Source organism: Rhinoderma darwinii, chromosome 5 (assembly GCF_050947455.1).
Source record: "Rhinoderma darwinii isolate aRhiDar2 chromosome 5, aRhiDar2.hap1, whole genome shotgun sequence".
In the NCBI taxonomy this organism is placed as follows: domain Eukaryota; kingdom Metazoa; phylum Chordata; class Amphibia; order Anura; family Rhinodermatidae; genus Rhinoderma; species Rhinoderma darwinii.
This window is the reverse complement of record NC_134691.1, coordinates 328,804,597-328,822,951: the sequence shown is the minus strand read 5'-3', so window position 1 is coordinate 328,822,951 and position 18,355 is coordinate 328,804,597. Positions and strand designations below refer to the sequence as shown.

The window sequence follows — 18,355 nt, the reverse complement described above, 5'->3', positions numbered from 1 at the left end:
CTCGTCGTGTGTTATGTCCTCCCCAGAAGTAAAAATACCCTCTGACCACGACACAACAGCACGGAACCCTAAAAGGGAACGAAGAATGACAGCGGTACAAAAGAAGCAATCCCTCAAGGAATTACAAATGAGACTAGTAATATCAAAATGAGCTCAATGGAACTCCGGACTCAACCGGCTAACTATTGTGGGCTGTGGGGATCTCCCAGCCCCTGGCAGTTAAACAGATGCAGATCCCTGATACGTAAACCCCCAGCCCATCATACCGTACAGAATGTCCCGTTCAAGGTCACCACCATTTCCGACATCTGCCTATCGTGAAGAACGCTGCAAAGAAAAAATTAAGCACAGATAAAATGCAAAGCAAAACCGAGGCCCGTATGGTGAGAATTAGACTATACAGTTAGATTCTGGTAGGTCAGTCTCTGCGTGGAGAACGCCGCCAAGGAGTCCACAATTTGACAGGCCCGTCTCTGGAACGAGGCGGAATCGAGCGCACAGGATCTGGATAGGGACCGCCTCTAGGAAAGAGCGATGCGGGGGGCTCTGTCCAGTCCGGTAGTCGCATTGGGGAGATCTCCAGGAAGCGGAAGGCCTCTTCCAGGTCATCCGGGGAGCGAACAGCAAACGAGTGCCCCTGGCGGCGGAGTATGATGTGGAAGGGATGGCCCCACCTGTAGGTAGCGCCCGCCTCTTTAGTAGCTTCCAGCAAGTGGCGGACAGCCCTGCGCGTGTAGAGAGTCAGTCTGGAGACATCCGGCAAGACGGTAACCTCTGAGCTGTTAAAGGGAATGGCCCCCTTCTCCCAAGCTCTCCATGCAATGTCCTCCTTCTGTTTATAAAAGTGCATTCTGCATATGACATCCCATGGGCGGTTACCATCCCTTGTCCGGGGGCCTGCCAATCTATGTACCCTATCCAACTCAATGGCCATATCGCGTGGTCTATCCATCAGCTTGTTAAAGATATGTGTAACCGCGTCATATATCTCCTCCGGAGGCACAGATTCAGAAATGCCTCTCAATTTGAAATTGTTCCGCCTCCCCCTATTTTCCACATCATCCAAGTGTAATGAAAAATCCCGCATTTGGGTAGATTGAGTTTCCACGGTCTGAGAAAGGACCGAGATGTCCATGGAGTGGACAGAGTTCTGGCGTTCCAATGTCTCCACCCATGCAGCCAATAAGCGTACCTCCTGTAAAACAGCCCCAATGGCCCTATCATGCTTCTCTTCCAGCCGGGAGAAACGTATATCTAGGTCAGATTTGGTGGGCAACACCCGCACCATTTTCCATAATTGCGCCAAGGTCCGTTTCATAGAGGGGGGCCCGGAGATGAGGCAGAGTGGTGGTCCCCCGAGACAGCTGATGGGGTGAGTCGCCCCCTCAAAATGGCTGGCGTCCCCTGACTGAGGTGCAGCCAGTCCACTGGAGGAGATTGCTGCGGTGCGGCAAGTGAAAATGGCGCCGGGGCCGCCCCGCGTTGCAAGGCCTTCGTCCTGTCCTGACACAGGCTGGGACTGGAGGGGGGAAAGACATCTGCCAAACCGGAGGAGCCGACCCAGGCATGGCCTCTGTGCCCTGACTTACCTCTGGAGTCGAGATGGCAGGAGTGCAGTCCTGGGAGCGGCAGTCAGAGGAGCAGGAAGCCGGTGAGCACCCACGTGCTAGCGGGGTCCGACTGCGGCCTACAGAAGGAGTGGAGGAAGGCCGCGGAGAAGCTCCGTCCCGCCTGGAACGGAGAAACCGATCGATGGACGGGGTGCCAGGAGTGACCGAGAGGCTCTTGCGGTGTCTCCCCTTCGTCATCGCTCGCAGGGACTGGGTAAGTGAGCCGTTTGTGAGCGATTTTCTGTAGTGTAAGTCCGGAGCTCCAGGAAAACACGTCCTCACACCGCCATGTCCTCATTGATTTCAATGAGTAGGTGTTTGTCGGCGTTTCAGTAGCGTTTTCCAAGGCGTATTTTGAGGCGTTTACGCCCCGAAATACGCCTGAAAGCACTGCGTGTGAACATACCTTTTAAGCTATGTGTGAACCTGGCCTTACAGCCAGTGCAGAAGCAGTAGGGAGCAGGGATTTTAATGATAGGTAGGTTTTAAGGTAATGTCTGCTGATATGACAAATTGTTAATACTTTGTGTATGAAGAATATCCTTTTATCTTGCATTTATTTTGAAAACGTATTTATTTGCTAAACTTTTTATTTTTTAGGAATTTCTACCACTACAGCTTCAAAATGGATTTCTCAAATTTGCCTTGTAATGTGGACGAATGGACAAAAGACCATGTAAAGCTGTGGGTTACTGGAACTCTAAAACTTGACACTGCGGTTGGAGACATTCTATACAATGAAGATGTGACTGGCAACATCCTAAAGACATTAACTAAAAGAGACTTTCGCGATATGGGACTTAAACAAGGACCTGCCTCTTCATTACTCAATAACGGAAAAGCACTTATTGCACAAGCCAAGGACAGTCAACAAAACAGTACAAGTGTTGTAAGTGGGTCACAAGCACTGCAAAATAAAGATGTTGCACCTTTAGATAAAACAGACCCAAATCAAGTAAAAAAAGAAACAACTTTACACGAAGACTCAGGGAATCCTGCCGCAAGCAGCTCTCGTGAGGTTCAGGGTTTTGAAAGAGTAACACCTTACCCTTTTGATACTATCCATGAAAACAAATCCTATACTAAAAACCATCTTCTTCCACCGGAGTCAGGCTCATCTAATTATATTGACCCAATTCATGAATACAAGGAGTTTACCAACACATCAAAAGCCACCGAAGAGGATAAAAAGATGAAATTCTGCAACGAAGTTTTTAGGTTTGCGGCTGCATGCATGAATGCTCGTACAAATGGCACCATCCATTTTGGAGTCCGGGACAAACCACATGGACAAATTGTTGGTGTTTCAGTAGACAACAGTGAAACTTATGTTCGGTATATTGATCAAATGTTTAGCAAATACTTTCAAGATAATCAATTACATTTGGCCAAAAAATGTATTCGTTCACCTCGTTTTGTCAGCGTACGGAATGAACAGAACACGCAGTCTGATCTAGTGGTTATTGAAGTCGATGTGGTTCCGGAGTATGCTTACTGTAAGTCACAAATATTTTGTACATTCCAATATATTTTCAAAGACAAAACCTGGAAAAGGAGTAAAGAAAAATCTTGTTTTCTTCGAGATGGGGGGAGTTCCAAAGATATTTTGGCAAACGTGCAGAAGGAAGCCAGTTTGGAATCGCTTTATTCTGAAATGGGCGCTAGAGATGAAGACCGAAAAAGAGCGGAAGACCAGAAAAAAAAGAAGCAAAAAGTTTACCAAGTAGATGGTACTAAACTTGCTAGTTTACTAACCGGAAACCGAGACTCCTTGGATAATTCTTACTATAAATGGTACATTTTGGTTGCTAATAAATGCCATGAATCTCATATGAAGCATTTAGATTTCATTCAGGAATTAAACTGGTTCGCCATTCTTGATTTTGATCCAGAGTCCGTCACAAATGGCTTATGTAAAGTTTACCAAGAAAAGAGGAAACCAAATTTACATTTTCCTCAACAGTATGACGAAATATTTCAACATTTCACAAAGGAAAATCTTGAAGAACTTAAACTATATCAACAGCCTAGCTGGATTTTTTGTAATGGAAGACTTGATTTTATGAAGCAGGACTACCAACCACTGGATTATAGAATGTGGCAGAAGGAGAAAGCTGCTGATGTCCGGAAACTGGTTTCTTTTTTTTCTAGGAAAGACCTAATGGAACGAGGGAAATTCCTTGTTGTATTTTTATTACTTTCTACTGTTGAAGAGCCCGTGGATCCTATGAATGAAGTGTTCAGTGCCTTCTTCCAGGAACTTCGAGGTATGACTGACATCTTATGTATTTGTGAAGGTAAAGAAACTTTTCAGAGATGGAAAGATTTGCAAGCGAGAATAATAAGTGAGGAAGAAATGGAAGAGAGATGTATTTATAACCTGGGTATTAAAAACCTAAATGGGACCATTCTTAGATTAAAATCGAATACCCGGTCAGCTAGTCGCTTCCTGCCGTCACATGGTGGTTCCACTACTATTTTACGTAGGAAAGATGAAGACGTCATGACCTCTTTAGATATTCTTTGTGTAAATGAATGTCACGATACGGAGATAGAGAGTAATACAACTACATTTAATGCATTTTTAAAGGGCCAGGAAGAGAATTTTTACAGAGGAGGGAAGGCGACCTGGTGGAATTTCTATTTCTCATCCAAAAAATACACTGGACCATTTATTAAAAGAGATATCCAGGCAAAATTACAAGACCAGATAGACGGTTGGTCTAAATGTGAGAAACAAATAAGTGTAAAAATAATTACTCTCTTTCATCACCCTGGATGTGGAGGGACCACAACAGCCATGCATGTTCTCTGGGAACTTCGAGAAACATTTCGTTGCGCCACTTTAAACAGACAGACTGACAGCTTTTCAGATATTGCGCGAGAGGTGGTCAGTTTTGCAGTTCATGGATCGCCTAGTAGAAATGAATTTCATCCAGTCCTACTCTTAGTGGATGATTATAAAGATGAGGAAAGTGTATCCATCTTGCGGAATAATATCAGAACGGCAATTGCAGAACGATATATAAGATTTGAGACTCCCGTTGTGATCATATTAAATTGTGTGAGATCTCAGAACCCGGAGCAGAGCTCAAAATCCAATTGCTCAAGCAGTGTCGCTTTAATAAATAAGCTTTCTAGCCAGGAGCAAAGAGCATTTGTAAAAAAATTAACGGAAATTGAAAACACACATGAAAATCCAGATAATTTCTATTCATTTATGATCATGAAAACTAATTTTGATAAGACTTATATAGAAAACACCGTGCGAAATACTCTCAAAGGCTTAAAAAATGCCAGCAAGACAACCCAGCTCATTTCCTTTCTTGCCCTTCTTAACAAATATGTGACAAATTCTACCATTTCTGCATCGATGTGTGAGGAGTTTCTTGGTATAACAGAAAAAAAAACATGCTGGCTCCGGGAGACTATTGAAGATTTCATCGGCTCTTATTCTACAATATGTATTCGCACAGAAGTGGAAGAATATGGGAGATATGAAGGACTGCGCATAATCCACCCAATGATTGCACATCAATGTATAGAAGAGTTAAAGAGCACATATGATATCCAACAGAGTAGTATCATGTTGAATTTGTTGCAAACCAATGTATTCCATGATACCGGCATTGGCAGAGAAATTTTAACGCAAAACATGCAAAGTATGCTGGTCACGAGACATCGAAAGGAACACGGAGATGAAACGGATACATTGTTTTCCCCTTTAATCGAGGAAATCCAGAAGGATGAAGGAGGCTCAACAGTGGAAAAAGTTCTAAAAGAAGGCACAATGCGATTCAACCAGAATCCTTACATCTGCCAAGCATTAGCAAGACACTTCTGCATTCGAGAAAAGAACTTCACCGATTCCTTTGATTGGGCAAAAAAGGCAGTATCTATTGCACCTACAAATTCCTTTATTTTAGATACTTTAGGTCAGATCTATAAGAGCAAGTTAAAAGCCACGATGGACGATATAAAGATTCCCATATCGTCAGAAGAGCTTAACAGCCTACTAAAAATTGCTAATACCGCATCAAAGACCTTTGAAGAGTGTCAAGAACAAACCGAAAAGACAGAAATTGAGAGATCTGAAAAAGAACGATATAACGCAAGACATTACCGTGTATATAATACAGCAGGTTATCTGGGCCAGATTGAAGTCTGCCTGTACACCGTAGATATTCTCCTGTATATACCATGGTTTCAATCGAATGACATTCTGTCTAGAAAACACTTGACACAGTATTTATCTGGTAGGTGGGATATTTCAGTGGACAACGTCAGCAAAGACTATGAAGAGTTCATTAATGTTCTGAGTGACCACAGACCATTTTTAATGAAACTAAAAGCTTGTTTAAAAAAAGCACTCGATTTCTTCCAAGATTATTTTGTGTACATGAAGCAAAGGACCATCCACAAGGAAAGCTTAGAATTTAAAACACGCGACAAAGTTTCTGAATATCGGAAAAAATACAACCGGCAGTTTTATGATCCCGATTTAATGCAGATAACCAATGAGGAAGACCAAAGAAAGAAAAGCGTTTCACTATGTAAAGAGGAGTACAGGGCGTGCTTGGAAGTATCCAAAGCCGATAGGTTCCCCGGAATCTTAGAATGTCTTACGGACCATGGAAAAGATGCTAAAAAGGTGGAAACCATTGTCAAAGCATACACGTATTTATTAGAGGCCTCCACGAATGAATCACAAATGCTTCTTCGAGACAAACAAAATTTCATCTTGGCAAATATTGTACTTCATTGCATTTCTCCAAAATCCCACCTGATCAAACCAATGGAAACACTGGAAAAACATCTTAAAGAGATTATGAATAATATTGGACTTGATCACCGATACCCAGAACCCTATTTTTTGGCCTCACTACTTTTCTGGCCTCAAACGCTTCACAAACTGGATTCCAATTCTAAACTCATAGCTGATTATGTCATCTCTATGAGAAAGGCTTTCAGAGGCAATTATAGGCACATGTGTAATGCCAAGCAACCCTTAGCACATTTCTATCTCGGTAAAAATGCTGGCTTAAAAAGGCTAATTCACAAAGGAAAAATAGATCAATACTTTTCGGAAGTCCCACCATCAGATCTAAATTCTCTCTGGCAAAGTGGAGACATCTGGAAAGAGGCCGTGATTAAAGATCTTCTCCTCCTTGTAAATGGCAGAGCAGAAGACAACATGATCTACGTAGAGTGCAGCAATACAGTCAACATTAAAGTTCGACCGGTTTATCTCGGACAGCTGAGAAGTGGCAAAAGTATCGAGCGAGTGACTTTCTACATGGGATTTTCTATTGATGGATTAATTGCTTATAACATAGAAAGCATATGAAATAACTTGTTCAATGACTTGTTCTATTTTGCCGTACACCAATGGAACCCCTTGAACTTCTAAGTGTGATCACATATATGTCTAGAAGTAGTAATGTGTTTTACTACTTGTTAAAAAGTGCACTGAATACGATTTTTACTATTAACTTAGAGCTTCTATGAAGAAATGTACATTTACACAGTTTAAAGGGGTTATCCGGGATTTTAAAATTGGCCGATCTTTAGGGATAGACCATCAATATTAGATTGGTCGGGGTGTAACTCTAGGCACCCACGCCAATCAGCTATTTGAAGGAGGCGGCGCAGTCTCTTTTATAGTGGCTATACAAGGTGTTGTAGCATTGTCCCATTCAAGTGAGCGGTACAGAGCTGCAACACCTTGCACAGCCGCTACCAATGTAATGGGGTGTGCAAGTGTGAACAAAAATAAAATCCATATAAACAATCAATCGGCTGCGGCGCCCAAACAGCTTACGGGGAGCGTGCCGAGAGTCAGACTTCCACTTATTTTATATTAATGGCCTGTCCTGAGGATAAGTCATCAATTTTGAATTCCTGCAGAACCCTTGGACCAAACTTTCAGTAATGTCGTAAACTGTTTTGATCCTAGTGTTTTGGTAACTTGCACCAAGCGCTTTTGTTGAAGTTATCTATCCATATGTATGTATGTGTGTGTGTGTGTGTATATATATATATATATATATATATATATATATATATATATATATACAAATGTTTTTTATTTTGTTTTGTTTTTTGTCTGCCTAAGCCTCAAGTACCAATTGGGTAAAAAGAAAAATATTTAGTCCAGTACATCCTTCATCTAAAACTTTTCCTTTTATTGCACATCCATTGGAAACATGTTGCAATGAAGACACGCGGTGTCAGACACTTGCATGTTTCCTACACACCTGTTCTTATTCATAGCATTTGTTATTGTTAGGCTTCGTTCACATCTGAGTTGGAGGCTTCACTAGGGGCCCCCGTCGCAGATCCGGCATGGATTACAGGAGAAAATAACGCAGGCTGTGCTATTGTCTCCGGTAAAATGACGTACACCCCAACGGAAAGTAAATGCAACCCATTAAAGTCAATGAGTTCCATCAGCCACCGGTGGTATTTGTTGTGCAACGGAACCGTTATTGTTCTGCTTCTCTGACTGATCAGAACAACGAGAAACACCGATGCAGGTGTGAACTGAGCCTAATATGTGTATTTAGAAGCACAATAGACCAATCTATATCTTTATGTCATTGGAGACCAAATATTTGCTAAATATATTGTTTGCACATGTTTATAACATACATAAATGTAATAAATGCATTTACGCAGCTGATTTATGTGGTTTTTTTTTGTTTGTTTTTTAACACAAAGGTCATTTCTACAGTTGAGACCCTTGGGAAATAATTATAACGTGACTGATGAAAGTACTAGCCCAGCAAATGCGCAACCACGGTCAGGCGGCGATCTAACCCGGCGACTCTCCTCAAAGTACTAGGGACCTGCCTAAAGATGATAAACCACCCAAGTAAGGGCAAATCCACTATTAGGAACGTAACTAGCAAACCCTGAGTATCCCTGCTGGTAGTAAGGGAAATGTTGCTGTCACCAGGAAGCTGCTGGCAGGTGGAGCGTACAGGTAGAAATGTCAAACTAGCAAATGTCAGTAAATCTCAGAGCCAAAACGATGACCAATATCATAAAAAGAGTAAAGCCGCGTCAAGAGTCAAAACTGGACCAAATTAGCAGATAGGAGAATAGTCAAACAGTTCAAGGTCATACACAGTAGCAGTAGGGGAGAATGCAAAAAAGGGTAATTGGGAAGACCAAATCTAAACTGAGGATACTTACAAAAACATAGAGGGCACTATCAGAAGGGACCAGGAAGATGAATCAATCACAGGCAAGGATCCCAGGAAAAAGCCGGATTAAGTAGAGATCAAATCTAATTGATAGGTTCTCAGCTAATTGTGAGCCAGAAACAGCTGAGTGCCGCAGCTCCCAGACTTAACCCTGTCCTACCCTTCGGCCTAGCTACAGAAGTAGGGAGTGTGACCCTAATATATCATCACAGAATCCAGAAAGCTTCCTACAGTTTTTACCTCTCTTGGGTTTATATTTAGTTTCAGACCAAAGAACTGAAACCCTTTCATATGACAATTATGGACCTCAATTAAAGGGACACTCCGGCCAAAACTAAACGTTCCCATGTGCTCCATTCTGGTATTCCATGTGTCAGTCTCTCACCTGTTATTTATCTCTATATATCAGACTGGGACGGTTGCTTAGCAGCAGTGTGACTCCGGCTCGGTGACTACTTTCTCTACTTGAGTCTATGGAGATCTATGTGTCACCTATCACAGGCTTCAGCAGTTCCTGGACCACACTAGCTTTGCACGAGGGGGACGACAGAAACTTCTATCATCAGCTACCACTGATACTTACACAGGTTCCTGTCACACAGGTGTAGTAGAATATAGTGCAGCCTCCCTGTCTGTATACTTATGGTTTCTCAGCTTATTTATGAGCATATAGAGAGAATTATAATCAGTGTTCCACAGCAAGCAATGGTATGGGCTTTAGCTGGTCATGTGATGCTGTGCTGAAGCATCATGGGATTGATAGCAAAGCAGAGAGGAAGAGAAAGCTTAAAAAATCTAAGAATCAAGATGGAGGCTTTTTCTAAGCAGAGCAGTTCAAAAAGTAAGTGAAGTATACATAACAAAAAAGTGTAGAGTGTGGTATACAGTCAGGTGGGGGGTGCAGATATAGACAGTTGGGTTCCTACTGGAGGTCTTTAAATGTTTAGCTGATACATTAGTAGCACTTTTCTCTATACCCGAGACATTTTCTCAATGCTTGAGAAAGGCTCTGAGGAGCTGAAACGTCGCATGGGTGAATAAAACAAATTCCTTTTTGGACGTGCAGCCTGTATCTGTTTTTTGCATCATTTTTCGCTATCTGAGTTTTTAACTTTCTTACGGTACAGCCCATATACATCAAGTTGTATAAATTACAGTCAATGGCATATACAACGTGATGCACATCACAGGTAATAGATGTATGTATCTTGTAAGTACTACTACTATGTATACTGAAAGAATCTCTTTTCGTGGCACAAATTACATCTCCTTCCACCAAATAATAACAAAAGGGTGACAAAACTACATGAACCCAAGGTTTCTGCTTCTTTTTGTAACACATTGTTCTAAGGCTTATGGATAATGTTTTTAACCTTGTTAAAGTTCTAACTCTAGGCAGTGGAAAACACAGGGCGTTTTGCATTTTCAATTGAATAGCAGAGATTTCTGGGTTTTATTACCAACATAGTTACATTCCCTGCTCAACATCCAGTGCTTGTATCCCCACTGTTGCAAACCACAATCAATTTCGGTGTTTAAGAAAAATCCCATCATCACAATATGCTCTTCTGCCTCTTCTATTTTCTCCTGGTGAATTGTCCTAACAGGGTGAGTTGGATGGCAACTTTTGTCATCCAAGATTGAGTTTCCATTTTGGGGCTTGCAATAAATCGAGGTCTCTACTTTGCCTGTACCACAATTACCTTGTAGGACTAGAACCAAAAAATGTACTTACTCGGGACACTCCATTCCTGCACATTTAAATGATTATTATTGACATATCGAAAAATAATGGGAAGGATGCTACATCAAGACCCCAAACCAAAAGGAGATCGTCGATGTAACACCCGTACCGTAAGATAGAATCACGAAAAGGGTTGTGCACTGTAAAAATGAAGTTCTCTAGAAGTTTCCTGTTGTTTGGGCAAACTTAAAGGGAACCTGTCACCAGCATTTTAGCTATAAAGCCAGCAATACCTGGTGAAAGTGGGTGAAAAATCATTGTCATCTAAGCTATAAATATGTTCTAAGTAAGCTCTGTAGCTTTAGTATTCCGTTTTTCAGTGGTCCCACGCCGTATGCAAATGAGCAGAAAAGAGTCAAATCTTCATCTGAAAAGAGTCCGATTTTCATTCCTCCAGCGTCTCAGAGTGGACTCCACCTCCTTCTTTTTGATTGACAGCTCCTTAGCCAGTCAGGGCCGGACAGGTGCCTGGCGGTGGGCGGGGTTAAGAAGCTGAGTCCCAGAGGGAAAACTAATTACCATAAAAGGCGGGAAAAGTTTAAACCACTATATTTACTGACAGAGGAGGACTTCAGGAGAGAAGAGAACAGGAACGAACTCTGGACAGCTGCGGCCATTGAGGGGTCAGGCTAGTTTAACAGGTAAGATGTTGATGACAGGATCCCTTTAAGTATTCCCTAACAACTGCCTGTGGGATTTAAAAGAAGTAAAATAAATATGAAGAATGTCCAAAAAAAATAGTAAAAAGAATGTAAAGAGACTGACTGTCCTCTATGAAAACCCCCTTAAACTACAATAATTAATAAATCGCTTTAGGCCCCATGCACACTAGCTGTGCCGTAATCACAGGCCGCGATTGCGGGCACGGCCGCGGACAGCCACACGCATTCTCGGCCCGTGCTCCCATACAAGTATGGGAGCATGGCTCATAAAACACAAAAGATAGGACATGTCCTATCTTTTGCGGTACACTTTTACGGCCCGGACCCCTTCCTGTAAATAAACGGAAAGTTGTCCGTGGACAATAGAAGTGAATGGGACCGCAAGGTCCGCAATTACGCACAATTTTTACGGTCGTGTGCGTGGGGCCTAAGACATGCTGATTCTGAATCTGTAATTTTTTATTTTTCTACTCACTTGCATTCCCTTGCTCTAAGACCACGAATAGGCCAAATGCTGCATGCTGATGAGTACTACGAGTCCTCGCTATGTATCCACATGCAGCGCATGACCAATTTGAGGGCTTAAGGTGGGGGAATGCACATGAGTAGAAAGTTAAAAAATACTAATTTGGAGTCAGCGTCTTTTATGCTATTTACTAATTTCTGTAGTTAAAGGAGGTTTTCGGAACTGACAGAGCCCCTTTAAATACTGGTGCCGCTGTATTGATGACTGCCTTCTTTTGTGGGAGGGCAGTTGTGAGTCACTTGAAATTTTTTGACCAATGATAAATGAAAAAAATTGAAATGTAAAGCTTTCATAGAAGATATATTTCCTATCTCTGTCGGTTTTACCAGGAGACACCCTATATTTAGCCTCTATCACCGCTCACCCGGTGACATATTTTTTATCCGATTTCCGGTGAAGGGGTGCAGCATCCTGTATATTTACCATCCTCACTCCTGGCACCGCTGCAGTAAGTCCTGATGCCGTCATTGCACACATTGTTGTGACACTGGACTGCGTCAGGGCCCAGTGCAGCGGCGCCCAGAGCAAGGCAAGAGCCGGGACCAAGGAGGTCTGTGGTCAGAATATTTTTGTTTTTGTCTGATTTGCACATCAGGTACATTAATGGCATATGCACGGGATATTCCATAAATGTCAGATAGATGCGGGTCCCACTTCTGGGACCCGCATCTATCTCTAGAATGGGGCCCCCTAAACCCCGTTCTACCTTTCTCTGTTCCCGCTGCCGCTTATAATTTCCGACCGTGTAATCATAAACCGGCGGAGCTCGCTAAGCTACGCTGTGTTCGTTACTCCCATAGAAGTGAATGGCAGTTACGGAAACAGGTTAGGGTTTAGGGGGGCACGTTCTAGAGATTAGTGCGGGACCCGCATCTATCTGACATTTATGGCATAACCTGTGGATATGCCATTAATGTGCCTGATGGGCAAACAACTTTAAGTTTCAGGGTCTGACCTGGCATTTGAATAAGATTTGGGGTCTGATAATATAGGGGGTCTGGTGTAGGGCCTAGATATATTTAGGGGTTCTGGTCTGGAGTCTGAATGTATTTGGGGGTCTGGTCTGGGGTATGAATATATTTAGGGGGGTCTAATCTGGAGTCTAATGTTAATAGGGGTGGTCTGAAATAAATTTAGGGGGTCTGGTTTAGGGTCTGATATTAATATATGGGTTCTAAATACATTCAGACATCCACATTTATATAAGCTATGACCTCAAAATGCTACTCCCATTTTTGCGGCCACCCGCTGCTCGAGTATTACCCTGTGAAGGGCTCTCCCAGGTTGACATCTCTGTGAATGTAACAACCACCAATCAACAACGTGAGTACAACCCCAAGCAATAGTGAATGTGATCATAACAATGCTGAATGTAACTGCACCCAACTACCAAAGCGACCTAATACAGGTGTAATTAACGACCGACCATGGACGTGACCGCGGCCAACTACCAATATGTCTGTCATCATGATCAACTGCGTAATCTGTGACCACTCTGACAGCAGAGAAGACCCTCACATAAGCTAATGTCACAACCAAATCCGGTGAGCTGGGATAACTCATGCCCATACGTTGCAATGTACTTCGTACTTCATGTTGAGCGGTTGAGATCCAACTTCAGATTATCTGTTGTGTGTTTGTGTTATTCCTGTTTGTCTGTACAAGTCTAACAACCCTCGGTTCATCTCCAGCTCTGTTTATCCTACTGACCATAATAAACCGGCCACTAAGTGTATGTCACCATTCTATCTGCTGTGATTCACTTTAACAGCAAAGCTGAAAAGCAATGTTCTCTTGTTCTTGTATAAATATGGTTTGTACTGACATCTAGTGGGCAATGTGAAAACTGCAATCATGCTAATTTCCCAATTCAATTTCATGCTAACAGTTGTGACAAAAACAACAACTTCACATAAACTTACTGTATTACGTTTTTTTTAAATGGGAACATCACCTTTTTATCTTTCCTTATCAGTGAATTTGTAAATCAGCAAATCAAGAGTCACTATGTATAAAGTAATTCCAGGGGCACTAGGTATAAACTTTTAATTCAGAGGAAACTATCATTCAGAGGGCACAGCTATAGATTGTTTCAGTAGGCACAGTGTATATTGTTACTAATTTCAGGGTGAACAGTCTGTGGGACCATTTTAGGGGGCATAAGGTGTAGCACTATTTTCAGGGGGCACAGTGTGTGGAGTAGCAAGAAAAGGTTTTTTGTTTGTTTCCACAGTAAGAAAAACGGCGGATATTCCCTATGTAGAAAAAGTATTGATGGAAATGTTCCCACAATGTTTTATTCTTGACTAAAAACTGTAGTTTATAGAGCAAACACGCATTTCTAATTAATACCACTAGATGGCAGCAGCTGACAACTGGTCAGTACTTTTAACCCCTTAATTACCAGGCCATTTTTCATTTTGTCATTTTTGTTTTTCCCTCTTCACCTTCCAAGAGCCATAACCTTTTTTATTTTTCCATTGACAAAGCCGTATGATGGCTCTTTTTTTGTGTGGGACAAGTTGTGATTTTCAATGGCAAATTTTAATCTATATAATGTACTAAGAAACTTTAAAAAAAACATTCATGGGATGGAATGGAAAAAAAACAGCAATTTCCCAATTTTTTCCTTTGGTTTTGTTTTTATGGCAGTCACCCTGTGGTAAAAAAAATTATATGTTAACGTCATTCTGCTGAGCAATACGATTACGGCAATACCAAATTGATATAGTAATTACAAAATAACCCAGAACTTTTTTATCTTTCAGTCAATGGAGCGGTTTAATGGCTTGTTTCTTACAGGGTGAGGTGTAGTATTGGTACCATTTTCGGGTAGATAAAACATCGCAGAGCACGTGGGGTGGGGACGATGTCGGCTTAGATGCAGCGGTGTTGGGGACCGCCCCCCCCCTCGATTTCTTAGCTTAGATCCTGCAGTTTCTATTTACCACAGCATCTAAGTGGTTGAACAGCTGGGATAGGAGTTGTCTTTGATCCCGGCAGTTAGAGCAGGGTGTCAGCTGTAGTATACAGCTGATACTCGCAGCGTAGGGAGCAAGCTCAGCCCTCCACCCCCTATGACGTACAGTACATACACTATGCGTGGTCAAAATAGGGTTAAACATGAAACAGTGGATGAATGGCACAAATGTTACTATTTCATGGGTATGAAATCCCAAAAATCACATCACAGCAATAAAGTGCCATGTGTGAACACACACTTATAAAGAAATAGCCACAGTACACCCTAAAGTGCAGTACTATCCATCGTAGTCACCAACCCTCAAAAACTGCCAGCTACAATGCCCCCAAATATAGCAGCCATCAATACTATCCTCACTCCTATTTCTCTGGTACTTCTCTCCTCGCTCGGCATAGGTGGAGGAACTCCAGACAGAAGCCATCCATGACCGATCACTACCGTTCTGATATATTACACATTATACAGCCATTTTTTACGTTGATGTATAGTATACAAATATATAAAATAGTTAAAAGAATTTTTTAGGATTTCACATTTAAGGCATAGCCCTTCGGATAAACCATCAGTATGACTTCAGTCGGACCCCCCCATAAGCATTTCGACACAGCAACACGTGTCCATGATGTATGTGTATGACTGGTCCACTGGAACCAGCGATCCAATTACCAAAGATGATGGAGGGGTAACAGAGATGCTCTCATCCCTTTCTTCACACCCCATAGATGCTGCATTTAATATTGAATTACGATAGCTAAGCAGAAATTTCGCCAATGTCAGTCAATCACAGCCACGCCCCTGCCGCCGTACAGTCACAGCATTAAGACACTTCTCCTGGTGCCATTATTGTATGACGCAGATCGGGAAGGGGTTAATAAATATCTGGCCAATGTAAATCATTTGGACGTATCATCTGACCTCTACTCAGTAGCGTACAGTAAGGGACGCAGAGGATGCAGCGGCCCTAGGCCCAGAGGAGATCCATAGATCCCACTGACACAAAGAAGGACAGCAGTACTATAATCAGCTAATAATGGTCGGGGGCTCTGGTACAGATTTAATGGGGGTCCAGGAGCTTCCAGCTGTTCCTTGGCCTCTGCTGAACAAATATTCAGCTGTTTTTGCCTAAATCTTAATATACAAGCTGTTTGTGCAAAAACAAAATTTTAAGTGATTTGAAAAATAAAAATCGACCCTTTTGCATGACCTGTATATAGTCCAAGTATTTACCATGGACTTAGTCCTGTCAAGGCACGATTCACTAACAAGTAACAAGCTCCTCTTTTCCTCCCTATATGCAACATTTACACCAAGGGATTTTATTCTGCGAGCAGTAAATTATTTTTCAGTAGGGGAATAAAAAATGTATAGAAATGTAAAACTTCTCCATGGAAAATGTTAAAACTTTGTTTACAAATCGCTTAATGGGGCAAATACATTTCAAGTGTATAATATGATTGACAGCGTACTCTAATAAAGACTCGCCAGTGCATCTGTATCCATCTAAACAGCCCCTATACACCAATGGGGTGTATACAAAAGTATACACACACTGGGGCAGATTTACTAAAGCTGTGTGAGTTGTAGACAGTGTAAATTTAGAGAAGGCAGTCAGAAAATGCGCCAAATTTATCAAAGTGGTGCATGCCGTATGATAAATTTGGCACATCGAGCTAGACGCTTTTCCCTTCTTTATACCACCTCTTGGTTGGCTTAATTTACACAAATTTTTTGCATCCAAATTTTGGCACATATTGTTGGATTTTAAGATACGCCCCTTTCTACTAGACTACGCCTTCTGGCCTGCTAAGTCCCGCCTCTTTGTCAAGTGTATCGAATAAAGTGTAAAGAACAGTTCATAAATGTACGCCAGAATTGTGGCTCAATAGATACGCAGACAATATGAAATCGATAGATAGCACACAAGAAAATGGCGACAGCACACTGCGAACACTAATGCCACCTAAGCCAATCTAATTTAGGCTTAGCCCCAGTTCTGGGTGTATGTGCAGCGTAGGTTCCCACCTCATAGAGGTCGCCTTGTCGTGGCAGGTGGGCTCACACAATTTGATCAAAATGTGCGCTAAGAACGTCCCTATTGTAAGTAGATTCAGCAGTAATGCATATTTATTTATATTTAGTGGCTTAGGTGGTATTAGTCCGGGTACACATGCAGTTTTTTGCAGGAGGAAAATCTGCCTCAAAATTCCGTTTGGAATTGTGAGGCAGATTTTGCTCTGCCTGCATGCAGTTTTTCGCTGCGTATTTAGCCCGCAGCCATTGAGTGCCGTGGGCAAAAAACACCTCGAAATACGCTTTTTCTGCCTCCCATTGATGTCAATAGGGAGGTCAGAGACGTAAACGCCCGAAGATAGGGGATGTCCCTTCTTTTTCCCGTGAGACTTTTTTCTGCTCGCGGGAAAAAAAACTCCTCTACCTCCCATTTAAATCAATGGGAGGCATTTTCATACGTTTTTTGGTGCGTTTTACGACTCAAAAACTCGTCAAAAAACTCAGAGTGAACTCGCCATTTTCTTGTGTGCTATATAAATTTGCAGTCACAAGCGTTCTTACACCTGTATACACGTTTTCTTACATTTTGTTGGAATGTGCTGTTCAAACTTTTGTGTTGTTTAGACAGACCGACCGATCTCTTAAACACACAATAGGGTAAATGTCATAGGGAGACAATAAACCTATCAGTATGTTTTTGGAGTGTGGGATGAATCCGGAGGAAACCCATTCAAACACGGGGAGAACACACATACTACATGCAGATGTTGTCCTTGGTCAGATGGTCAGAGCCTTGTGTTGCCCAATCTGCAGATACCAAGCAAATGGAGATGTAAATATGGCCAAAAATAACAGGTTGCTTGTTGGTAAATGGACGGTGAGAATTTGCGCACATTATCTGTAGAGTCTGGGGGCTGGGACCGCCACAAATTGCTAGAACAAAGGGGCTACAGACTTGTCCCATGCTGTCGGCTCTGCATTGAATTTAACTTACAGATAACTCTGTTGATATCAATAGACAACACAGCCCTGAGGTAAAATAAATCTCTGAGGTGAAGAAGTACGACAAGACATGAGGCCGAAGAGTGAAGATGGCTACACAGAGGAATGGACCAAGGTACAGAAGAAATCTCTCTCCGGCTGTAAATCTGTAGTAATAAGAGTATGTCATCCTTCCCTGCACTTCTCCAAGTATGGAATGAATTATACAGGCCTTTCCTACACACGCCAGCAGTTTTCTTCTTACAGTTCTATGTTTACATTGGCTATATTAAAGATTTTTCCAGATATACTGTATATCCATTACTACAGCACACTCAATGCTCTCTCAATAATTTAGCAAAACAACACATTTCTGACGATCACTCCACAGAAATTGTTCTGAGAGGTGAACATTGAAAGACCGGTGACCCCTACATCAATGACTTTGCATATTTTGGGGGAAAAAAAGTTATACGAGACATATTTAGACATCTCCTTCTAACGTATTACAGCTCCGAACAACCACTGAGCTGTACAGAGCGGTAATATTGCACCCACAGATTATTATGGGGCCCTAATATACTCCCATAGAAATTAGATTTTTTTTTTTACGGAGGCATTCAGTGTTTTT

General features: G+C 42.0%; 1 protein-coding gene across 1 annotated transcript in view; it reads left to right on the top strand.

Moving 5' to 3' along the window:
* Window positions 1-8,292, top strand: part of LOC142652156 (sterile alpha motif domain-containing protein 9-like) — a 35,487-nt gene extending 27,195 nt beyond the window's left edge. The window contains exon 4 of the mRNA XM_075827698.1: window positions 2,211-8,292. Within this exon, the coding sequence (XP_075683813.1) occupies window positions 2,236-6,957 (4,722 nt within the window). The 5' untranslated portion in view covers window positions 2,211-2,235 and the 3' untranslated portion in view covers window positions 6,958-8,292. The remainder of the gene's footprint in view (window positions 1-2,210) is intronic.
* The last annotated feature ends 10,063 nt before the right edge of the window (window positions 8,293-18,355 follow it).